The sequence below is a fragment of the Lycorma delicatula genome, chromosome 13 (assembly GCF_047948215.1).
Source record: "Lycorma delicatula isolate Av1 chromosome 13, ASM4794821v1, whole genome shotgun sequence".
NCBI classification, from domain to species: Eukaryota; Metazoa; Arthropoda; class Insecta; order Hemiptera; family Fulgoridae; genus Lycorma; species Lycorma delicatula.
In genome coordinates, this window is record NC_134467.1 from 40145726 (window position 1) to 40158469 (window position 12744).

The window sequence follows — 12744 nt, forward strand, 5'->3', positions numbered from 1 at the left end:
TTTATTACCGGATTCGAACCCAGGACCTCCGGTTGAAAAGCCGAGACGCTACCATTCGCGCTACGGAGGCCGGCAGAAATGTTCACCCATTTAAACTGTTCACCCATTTAAATGTTCACCCATTTGTTCACTCAAATCAACCTAATAATGATTTGGGTACAGACAGTTATAAAAATCTTAAATTATATAAATATGACTAAAATTTATGAATTTTTTTGCCAAAAAATCATGAAATTTTGAGGATTAACACAAAGATGTTAATCCTATGTGTATCTATGTGGACTTTTTCTTAACTGCAGTAACAAGCTCTCATTGAGTGGTTTTCAACGATATATCATAAGCGGTACTTATTTTCATTGGTTTCAGAGTTATAGCTAAATAAAACTTTAATTAATGAAATATTTGGATCTTACTAGCGGAAGGCAAATCGATTCGAATTCAACTTCATCTCCTTTTTTTTAATTTAAATATATTGATTTATTATTAATTATCAATTTGTTGTTGTAGAAAAAGAGTCAATAAATAATAATTCAGTAATAACAATAAAAAAAAGAAAATATATCAGAAGTTATTAATGAAATTAAATTTTATGTACTTCTCATTTAAAAAAAAATGTTTATATATAATTTAATAGGCGTACAAGGTTCCACATCATATTTTTATTTATTAATAAATATTTATATACGTTTAATAATATAAAAGTTTTTTTAATTTATTTTACAAATATTTTTGTATTTATAGAAGTTCTAATTTTATTTATTCAATATTGTATCTTTTAGAAAAAACATTATAAGTAGTACATTTAATATTTTCTTTCTTGACGTGTGTTTTTTCTTTTTGTCCTTTATCATCTCTTGTTTCCTTTGATGTTACTATCCTGTTGTATAAAAAACGTAAACAAAAAAATAATTTAAAAGGTTTATGCTGATAGAAAACGGTAGAAAACTTTTGAAGTTGTCTTGAAAGGAAATTGTCATTAAATAAATATCAACCTACATTTGTTTGGTGTTGACAAAATTTTTCTTACTCGCTGTTTTTCTTTCTCTCGGTGTAGTTTATTTTATCCAGGTAAAATAAACACGATTTGTTAAATAAAATAAATCTTTCAGTATACCGAGTGATTTAGAAGGAAAAAGGAAATAATTTGGGAACTGATTCTAGAGTTTGAAATAAGAAAAAAACGTTCATACAAATATTTGTTCGTAAATGTTGTATTATCTAGTTACATTAATGAAACATTTTGCCAGGTGAAATGAAGTGATACTGAAATCATTAAGGTATTATATTAGGGGTAAACTTGATGGGTCCTTATGTATTATTTATTGTTCAAAATTTTTTTTTTTAATGAAATGTTTTTTAAATACTCAATACAGAGTATTCCACGCGTAAACCGAAATACTTTTCAGATGTATTCCTTTCATCAAATTAATGAAAAAAGTCACATAAACATAGTTCTTGAAATGCTTCGTTAGCGAGTTAAGTTAGCGAAAAATTTCGGTTGGAATTCAGCTTCCCCGGTAAAATGAGGTCGTAATGAAATTTTTAGGACGTTAATTGAGAGATAAAGTAATTTCATCCTACGATTTTTTATCTGGAAATTGAATAAAATAAATAGATTTCAGAACTATATCTTTAGTAGTGTTTATGATACCTGAAATAAAACTGAAAAATATTTTGGCTGAAAACCATTTTTACTTCCTTGTATGAAACAAAGGAAGTATTGTGATCGCGAAAAAAGTCGGTATTTAGATTTCAACGGAAATATCCATTTTGACTATCCCTGAAACCATTTTGACTAGTTTTGGTGTGACGTTATTACGTACGCATATACGAGGTGTGTGAGAAAAGTAATGAGACTAACATTTTACTTACCAAAGTTTTTATTTGTTTCAAACAACAATATTATCCCCTTCAAAGTAGTTCCCTTGGGCAGTTATACACCGGCGGAGTCGTTGTTCCCACTCCTAGTAGCCGCGCTGGAAGGCTTCAACTGGTAGGGCTTTTAACCAGTCGGTCACAGTCTTATGAATGTTTTTCAGAATTCCAAAACGACGTCCTTTTAAGATACCTTTCAATTTCGGGAAAAGGAAAAATCACAAGGACTCAAATCAGGTAAATAGGGGGGTTGAGGAACCGTAGGAATGCGTCTTGAGGTCAAAACTTCCGTGATGGAAATGGCGGTATGACACGGAGCATTGTCATGATGAAGCATCCACTTGTCTGCAATGTCTGGTCTCACGCTCATCACTCTTTTCCTGTGCCTTTCAAGAACACCTTTGTAAAACACTTGGTTGACAATTTGTCCTGGAGGAACAAATTCTTTATGCACAATACCCAAATACTGTCAAAAAAACAAATCGGCACGGTTTTGATCTTTAATTTTCTCATTCCACATTTTATCGGTTGAGGAGATGATGGAGTGTACCATTCTTCGCTTTGCCGCTTTGTTTCAGGATCGTCCTCAAATATCCAGGATTCATCACCTGTGATCACACGATTGAAGAATTCTTGGTCGTTGTCAATCCTCTCAAGAAGATCAACGGACACGGTTCTTCGATTGTCCTTCTGTTCCGTTGTGAGGTTTTTCTGCACCAATTTCGCACAAACGTTTCGCATATCCAAATCGTCTGTCAAAATTTGATGTACGGTGAAAGTGTATAAATTTAACTGTTCACTCATCATCCTTATTGTTAAACGACGGTCTGATCTCACAAGAACCCTCACACGCTCAACGTTTTCGTCAGATTTTGAAGTCTAAGGTCTCCCTGAGCGAGGTTGATCTTCAACATGTTCTCGTCCTTCCAGAAATGATTTGTGCTAGCGGAATACTTGTGCTCTTGATAAGCAATGTTTCCCGTAGGCCTGTTTCAACTTTTCAAAGGTCACACTTGCGGATTTCTCAAGTTTAACACAAAACTCGATTGCACAACGTCGCACTAAATTTCGATGCTCCATTTTCGTAACATATAACAAAAACACAACTTCACTGATGGCGTTGTCAAAAATAATGTGTTGGTTGAACGGAATTGAAACTCGTACTGAGGATGTGGAAGGGATGAACAAACCGATCTAGCACAGACCGATAGACACAGCGTTGCCAGATCGCTCGCAGTATTACCAACATCATTACTTTTCTCACACAACTCGTATGTCGCATAACTCATAAACGATTAGCCGTAGGATGTTGAAATTTTGGATTTAGGACTGTTTTAATATCTAGTTGTGCACATTTCCTTTTGATTGCAATCGATTGAATCAAAAAGAAAAAAATTGGACCAAAATCCAAAAAACGTTTTCTTAACTCCTGTAATAAGCCCTCATTGAAGGGCATAGATGATGTCCTACGCAAGAACTATCGCATGAAAATAAACAAGTACAAAACAAAAGTAATGAAATGTAGTAGAAATAACAAAGATGGACCAATGAATGTGAAAATAGGAGTAGAAAAGATTATGGAGGTAGAAGAATTTGTTATTTGGGAAGTAATATAGTTAAAAGAAGAGACAGACTTATAGGCCACATACTAAGGCATCCTGGAATAGTCGCTATAATATTGAAAGGACAAGTAGAAGAAAAAATTGTGTAGGCAGGCCACGTTTGGAGTATGTAAAACAAATTGTTAGGGATGTTGGATGTAGAGGGTATACTGAAATGAAATGACTAGCACTAGATAGGGAATCTTGGAGAGCTGCATCAAACCAGTCAAATGATTGAAGACAAAAAAAAAATAGAATCTTACAGAGAAACTTGTAAGTGGGAATATAGAAATGAAATTTTGTAGTGTATTAAAAATATCATGCCTAATAATTGGGATTTGAACCCAGGATCCCCAGATGTAAGTTCGAGACCCTACCACTCATCCACAAAAATTGGCTTTTTTCAACTTTTTATTTTGTTAATTAATTAACAAGTTTCATTAAAAAAAAGTTCTATTGTATTTATAACAATAAATTTAATAAATAAATAGAAATATGTTTTAATTTAGATATTTTTTTTTTTACAAAAACGAATTTTTACGTTTAACAGATTTCTTAATACATTTCGTTATACAACTTTATAAGAATTTATATATCCATCAAATTAAATAAAACGTTAAAATAAATAATTTTTTTTTATTTACACACTAGTAAGACATTTATGAAACGTAAAAGATTATAAAATATCGTGAAATTTCATAAAAAGAATAATTCTCAAGAATTTGTTTCATCTCGTATGATAAATAAATCTTATTTTATACTAATATCTTGTATTTATGTTTTGTTCCTACGATATTTCCTTATCAATGAAATTTACGAAGTTTATCTATTGATAATAGAATGTGGTTCTGCTGTAGTAAAGGTCTTTGATGTAAAAGATTTGTTTGAAGCTTATATAAACATGAAAGGAAATTACAGTGACGATGAGGATTTGTGTACCTCTTTATGTAACAACTCTCTTTTATAACATCTAAAGGAAAATCTATAAAACATTTTGTTTTTGTATGTAAAAGAAAATAAAAATATCTATTTTTCTATTCATTTTGTGATATTAAAAAAAAAAGTCTAAGAAAGAATTAAATTCGATGTGAGAGGAGGAAATGTAGTAACATTTCTTCTATACTTATTTTCATAAAATTTCAAGAAAACGTATTCTAGTTTTTTTTAACAAACTTCCAAACGTGGCCTGCCTACACAATTTTTTCCTTCTACCTGTCATTCCAATATTAAAGCGACTATTCCAGGATGCCTTAGTAATGTGGCCTATAAGTCTGTCTCTTCTTTTAACTATATTTTTCCAAATGATTCTTTCTTCATCTATTTGCCGCAATACCTCTTCATTTGTCACTTTATCCACCCATCTGATTTTTAACATTCTCCTATAGCACCGCATTTCAAAAGCTTCTAATCTTTTCTTCTCAAATACTCCGATTGTCCAAGTTTCACTTCCATATAAAGCGACACTCCAAACATATACTTTCAAAAATCTTTTCCTGACATTTAAGTTAATTTTTGATGTAAACAAGTTATATTTCTTACTGAAGGCTCGTTTCGCTTGTGCTATTCGGCATTTTATATCGCTCCTGCTTCGTCCATCTTTAGTAATTCTACTTCCGAAATAACAAAATTCTTCTACCTCCATAATCTTTTCTCCTCCTATTTTCACATTCAGTGGTCCATCTTTGCAATTTCTACTAAATTTCTTTAATTTCGTTTTGTTCAATCTTTTTATCTGGTCTAAAAGATCGGAACGCAATACAAACAATTACCTTTTTTTTATCACCTTATTCCCCCGGGCTGGACATACAATTAAGTAAAATTTAACCCAGGGGAATGTGTTTTATTCTAAGGGGCCTCCTCACCTACCGGCAGTAAAAACCAGCATGGTAGGTCCACCTCCTCGGTTGGATCTTTTAATTCTTATTTGCCTAAAAAAAAAATTGGTAGGTAATCCATTACTGGATTCCCGCCACCGGTATCGGAACTTTTCGTTTGTTTCCCCTAACCTAGTCTCCCTTGGAGTCTTCAATCGATCTCAATGGCTCTCTCGATTGGGGCTGTTCCCCTAACCATACACTAAAACCCTCTTCTTCTACCTTCCGTATCTTTGCATCGAAGCACCTCCCTTGAGTATTCCTCCATTTTCCTCCAGTAACTCTGCGACGTCAGCATATACGGGATTATATCGTCCAACTCCAGATTTGCAATACCAGCCCAGAAAAAAAAACCAATTATCTGCCCGATAAAAAAATAACGCAACAGCAAGGGACTGTTGTCCAGGCTCTGCGATAAATAGGGAGATACATAAATCTTCCGCTATCTTTGCGTTCCGTTCTGTCACAGGAAGATTCAGTACTAAAAGTAGTCTTAAGATTGGCGGTACGTTTCATTGTGTTCCTCCCCGTTTAAGGAAACACGTCAACAACGAATGTTACTAGTTATAATGCTAACAAAGTAAGAAGATAAGACTCAATCAATTAACTCTCTACCTTATGATAATAACTACTTATAAAAAAAAAAAAACGCTTTAAGAATATAAAATGTATTAATATTATTTATAAATAAAAAAATATATATGTTCAAGTTACAGTGTAACATTTTCGTAAAAAAGGAATATTTTTTATTAAATTCTATATTTATTTAACGTATATCTTGTTCATATATAAAAATGAATGTTTGTAAATCCCGTATGCGTTCTTGTACCATTCATCTGATTACGATGAAATTTTCGTGAGTTGTGTGCACTTCCATGAAGATTTATGAATTAGTTTGGACCCGCTAGGTAGCGTTGAAGTCAAAATAATTAAAAAAATTGTATTTATGGACCGATTTGACTCATATTCAGAATATATATTAGTTACCTGAAAAGAAATATTTTTAACGTTAGATTTTAACGTACGTTAACTTTTAACGCAGTTATTCCTAAGTTTCAATTGATTAAGTGCACATGCATATGTAATTTTTACGATTCATTCATTTACAATTTTTTACAGCTGTTTAACAACATAAATAAATAGCTGCTTTTGTTTATCATGTATGTGTTACTAATTTAAAGTGTGTAAAGTATTTAACTGCGATCTTTTAAATTCTATGATTTTTTTTCAAAACATCATACCGTGCCTAAAAGACATTCTTCAATCGGAAGAAATGCAAAAAAAGCACGTATGATGAAAACTGTTCGTGCGGCAGAGACTGAAGACGAAAGACAGTCTAGATTGGAAAGCGACCGAATACACACAGATCAATCCCGTTCGACTGAAACAATTGAGCAACGGGAAATGCGATTAGGTTTGGGGGCGTAGCCCCCATTTCGGTAAATTAAAAAAAAATGGATTTTCTGTTATCAGATAACGTATCTAAATTGCATGAAATTTTTTCTAAAAATATTAAGCTCTTAACTTGGAGTAAAGTTGATAACGTTAAAAATTTTTCAGTTGAAAAAAGAAGTTTGGAACCCTGGAAAACCAAAGCGCCGAGCGAAGCGAGTCCTGCTAGGGAGGTCCGGCGAAGCCGGGCTGAGCGGCTAGTATATCATAAATCCGCGAAAACACTAGATAAATAAATTAATTATATTAACTTAGCGTAAGTAGAAGTTATAGATACAATAGAATGTTCGTTGGGGAAAGCCTTACGAAAGTTTTCATTGATGACAGTTTTCGTTGATCATATATTTAGGCTGTGATATATCTTATGATAAATTGTTTTTAGTAATCTAAAACGAATAACTCTTCAAGATTAAATCCTAATGGATAATCTATATATATATTATAACTAATTATATATTCAAATCAAATACAAATTAATAATTTGATGGGATATTAATTAATTTATCCCAAATCCTATGATATATTAACTGGTAATTAAATTTATACGTGTAAATTCAGTACAATAATACAAATTAACCTTAAAAAAATCTAAAAACATAATATTCGTATGTTTTTTTATTTAAATTACTATATATCGATATACAAATTAAATCAAACAACTATTTGAATATTTATTTTACCACATTATAAACAAAAATCCGACATGTACACCACATGACTTCCTTACACGCCTATTAAATTACATATACACATTTTTAAAAGTACATAAAATTTTATTTCATTAATAACTTCTTATAATTTTTGTTTATTTATCATAAAAGTTTTTTTTTACAATCAGAGGTTAATAATTATTAATAAATCAATGTATTTAAATTAAAAAAAAATGAGATGAAGTCTGATTCGAACCGATAGCCTTCCCCTTGTAAGATCCAAATATTTCATTAATTAAAATTTCATTTGGCTATAACTCTGGAACCAATGAAAATAAATACCACTTATGATATATCGTTGAAAAGCTCTCAAGGAGGGCTTATTACTGCAGTTAAGAAAGTACAATAGTTTTTTTTTTTATTTTGGGCTTTTTTGAACAGGTTTGGTCAGTCGATTACAATCAAAAGAGGAGTTGCACAATTAGACGTAACAACAGTCCTAAATTCAAAATTTCAACATCCTACTTCCAATCGTTTTTGAGTTATGCGAGACGCCACGCCGAAACTAGTCAAAATGGATTCAGTGATGGTCAAAATAGATATTTCCGTTGAAATCTGGAAACTGAAATTTTTCGCGATCACAATACTTCCTTTATTTCGTACAAGGAAGTAAAAAGTTCCATTGATAATGGGGTCACCAAATTTTAAAAGAAATTGGAAAATTTTTGTTCTGTTATTTAAAAGTAAATATTTATTATGAAAAAAAATTAAAAAAATACTTTTTAATGATTAAATTGCAAGTTGATTTAATTACAAGTGCGAAAAAAATTAACTCTGCTAGACTAAATACAGCTGATATATTTATAAATTGAAATAAAATGTTACTTGACAAAAACAACGAAATATTAGTAAATTTGTAATACTAGAATAACATTAGAATTAACAATAAATAAAAACACTATTTAATCGAATGAACGTCAAGTGTGGAGGACATGAAAACAGACACAAAATTACAACAATATTTTTGGCCATAACTTGGGTATTTGTTAACCGATTTTAAAAAGTAAAATGCCATTTTGTTCAAAATAAAAGGCTTTAGTAAATAAAATAAAATTTGATAAAATTTATATTTATGAGAAATAACGGATAGAAAAATAAACATGGCCACCATTTTGAACTGTTAAATGACAAAGATTTGCAATAAAAAAGCTTGCAATAATTTGCCAGCTTTTTTAATAATTAAAATGTTTTTTATTTTATTTTTTGTTAATTAAAGTTATTAATAATAGTTAAAAGAATAGGTTTTTTTATTATTATTTTTTTTATTGATGACTAGCAGACCCGGCAATGCTTCGCTATTACTAGATTTGAGTATATATGTACATATAGATTAAATGAACACAATTGAAAGTTTAATAAAACATTAACAAAATGAACATTACGGAACTTCACAAAATTTGGCCTTTCACTTTTTCCCTTTTCCCCTTTAAAAATCTTCACCCCTTCCCCTCTACCCATTTTTGACAAAAATATTTATTTTTATTTTTTTTTTATCTGGAATTTTACGGGCATCGACTGCTAAGGTCATTAGCCCTCGTCACAATCTTTAAAAGAAATTACTATCACCATCTGGATCGTCATATGTAAGGGTGTAAAGGGCCCTTACATTTTATTTAAAAGCACAAACTACACAAAACATTAAGACATAAAAGACAAGGACAATCACAAACACTTACGGGGTGTAAAGGGCCCCAATATTAAAATTTGAGATAGGTTCTCAAAAGACCATGAAATTAAAATTAAAATTAAACTTATCAATACCATTTTTTCTTTATATACATATAAACTACCGCTTAGAGTTTCTTTTGTCACAGCTTTAAACTTTCATTTTATAGACTTTTAAGAAGTCTACTGGCGTGTAGAAATGCAACTATATTTTCTTCATTTCCATTATCCAGGTCAGCACTAATATTATTTGTAAGACGGAACCTCTTTCTGAGGTCCTCATATATGGTACACTCTTCTATTAGATGCTTGATTGTCAGTGTTTTATTACAAACACCGCACATTGGTCTCACTTCGCCGGTTAACAAATATAAATTTGTTAATCGTGTGTGACCGATTCTAAGTCTGGTCACCGCTACTTGTTCACGGCGAGTCAACTTAAAGTCGCTTTTCCATTTATAAGGAGAAGTTTTTACTGAGTTTAATTTTGTATTTAAACTCCTTCATTTAGCGTTCCATTTGTTTCTTACTATGTTTGTTAGACGGTTTTTAACAATATTTACGATAAAATATTACAATATTATGTAAATATTACAATATATACGTGAAAATATTTATTTTCACGTAATTAATATATATTCTGAATATGAGTCAAATCGGTCCATAAACAATTTTTCGAAATATCTAAACCCCACCCCCACCTATTGGGTCCATTTTTTACAAAAATATTTATTTTCATGCAATTAATATATATATTGAATATGAGCTAAATCGGACCATAAATACCATTTTTGTTTTGTCCCCAGTGCCACCTAGCCGGTTTGATGCAGCTCAACCATTTGACTGGTTTGATGCAGCTCTCCAACATTCCCTATCTAGTGCTAGTCGTTTCATTTCGGTATACCCCCTACATCCTACATCCCTAATAATTTGTTTTACATATTCCAAACGTTGCCTGCCTACACAATTTTTTCCTTCGATTCGAAATATCTAAACCCCACCCCCACCTAGCGGGACCATTTTTTACAAAAATATTTCTTTTCACGCAATTAATAAATATATATATTGAATGTGAGCCAAATCGGACCATAAATACAATTTTTTTGTCCCCAGTGCCACCTAGCCGGTTTGATGCAGCTCAATCATTTGACTGGTTTGATGCAGCTCTCCAACATTCCCTATCTAGTGCTAGTCGTTTCATTTCGGTATACCCCCTATATCCTACATCCCTAACAATTTGTTTTACATATTCCAAACGTTGCCTGCCTACACAATTTTTTCCTTCTACCTCTCCTTCCAATATTAAAGCGACTATTCCAGGATGCCTTAATATGTGGCATATAAGTCTGTCTCTTCTTTTAGCTATATTTTTCCTAATGCTTCTTTCTTCATCAATTTGCCGCAACACCTTTTCATTTGTCACTTTATCCACCCATCTGATTTTTAACATTCTCCTATAGCACCGCATTTCAAAAGCTTCTAATCTTTTCTTCTCAGATACTCCGATCGTCCAAGTTTCACTTCCATATAAAGCGACACTCCAAATATATACTTTCAAAAATCAATGAAAACTATGATATATCGTTGAAAAGCTCTCAATTAGGGCTTATTATTGCAGTTAAGAAAAAGTCCAATTTCCAAATTTTTTGGATTTTGAGCTTTTCTGAACACTTTTGGTCCAGTCGATTGTAATCAAAAGGGGAAATGCACAAGTAGATGTTACAACAATCCTAAATCCAAAATTTCAACATCCTACGGCTAATCGTTTAGACGTACAGACGTCACACCAAAACTAGTAAAAATGGATATTTCCGTTGAACTCTGAAAACCGTCATTTTTCGCGATAATAAGACTTCCTTTACTTCGTATAAGGAAGTAAAAATGAATAAATAGCGATCTTCTTGGCTAAATAGGTAACATATCGTTTGGATATCCCGGGTTCGAATCCCGGTCAGGGATGGAATTTTTTCATACGCTACCAATCTACTGGGCTAATGACTAAAACTGTTGATTCCCGTTGTTTCTTACAAAAAAAAACTGCATTAATTTAAAATTAATTTTAAATAAATTGAAAATATAATTCTCAATATTAGTGCATGTGTTCGTATTTATATGGTAAATATATTCGTTTTACATAACATAAACATTTTTACACTATGTTTGGTTATGTTTATATTTTATATACAAAATATAAAATCCTCTTGGTATCTTATAAAAAAATGAAATTTCTGAAATAGGTAAACATTGAAAATTTAACGTAAACATATAGGTAATGTAATCCCTATATAAAGGTTTAAGGATTTAAGGTTATCAAGAAAAATTAATTTTCTATTATATTTAAATGTTTTTCTTTTGATTGTTATAGAGATATTTTCACACAACACATTTTTTTAAAATTTGTATTTTTAAAAAAATATTTTAATCAATTCTTTTTATGTAATATTTTTTAGATACACGCTTTCATCGTTTTTAAATATACTTTCTTTTAACCTAATTAAGTAGAGGAATAGAATTTTCATTATGTTTCATATTTTCATTAATGTTTTATCAAACTTTCAATTGTGTTCATTTAATCTTTTTTTTTGTTTAACCTCTGGGTTCGCAGTTAAGCGATTTTTCCGCAGAGGATGAGATGAATGTCTTGTAGCGTGTGTGAAAATGCCTTGCCTTCCCGGGATTCAAACCCGGGACCTCTGGATTAAAGGCCGAGACTCTACCAATCGAGCCACGGAGGCCGGCGGATCGTATTTCTCGAACTTCAAGTATCGATTCTGGACACCAGAGTGAGAATAAAAGTTCATATCGATATAAGTTCTATTTTTTTTTGTTTTCCTTCTAAACGCCATTTAGGATTTTCAAAAAAAAAAAATTATTTCTCAGGAACGAGTAAACCTAATTTAATTAATTGTTTTAGTTTAATTAATTTTTCACTTAAATTAAATTTTTTAATTACATTTTGAAAACGTCATCTTAAAAAATTTCAAAATAGCGGAAATATTTTTTATTTAATCTTTAATATTTTTTTAATTATTCGTTTGATCAAATTTTTACTTTAAAAAATTTATTAAGAATTTTATTTTGAACAAAATGACACCTGATTTATAAAAATTCGTTGACAAACAATCAAGTTATTCCAATTCACCCCGCAGTACACTTTCGCACCGTAATGGAAGGTGATAATTTGTTACCTGCTTTTATTACCTCCATTAAATTTAATAAAGATTATTAATAATAAATAATAAAAGTAAATTAATAAAAATTTTAATTAAAAAATAAAGATTATTTGTTTTTAATTAAATTTTTTTTTTCTTTGTATGTTTCAGAAGGAATTTCGATTTTGTTTAAAGGGAAGAAAAAAGTGCTGCATTAGAAACACTAATTAATTAAAATGTAAAAAAAATATTCGAAGCTAAAATTATTTACATTTGAGTAATGAATCGTTCATCTGTGCTGTTAAAAATTTACATTTTTTTTAGTGTTTTTGATATTTTACCACAAAAATTTGTAGTATCTACTTTCAACAAAGAGGTATGTTATCAGTTTTTTACATTTTTACTATTATTTATG

At 30.7% G+C, this 12744-nt stretch overlaps 1 protein-coding gene across 1 annotated transcript in view; it reads left to right on the forward strand.

Moving 5' to 3' along the window:
* Positions 1-12536: 12536 nt before the first annotated feature.
* Positions 12537-12744, forward strand: part of LOC142334062 (uncharacterized) — a 101558-nt gene continuing 101350 nt past the window's right edge. The window contains exon 1 of the mRNA XM_075381730.1: positions 12537-12705. Within this exon, the coding sequence (XP_075237845.1) occupies positions 12610-12705 (96 nt within the window). The 5' untranslated portion in view covers positions 12537-12609. The remainder of the gene's footprint in view (positions 12706-12744) is intronic.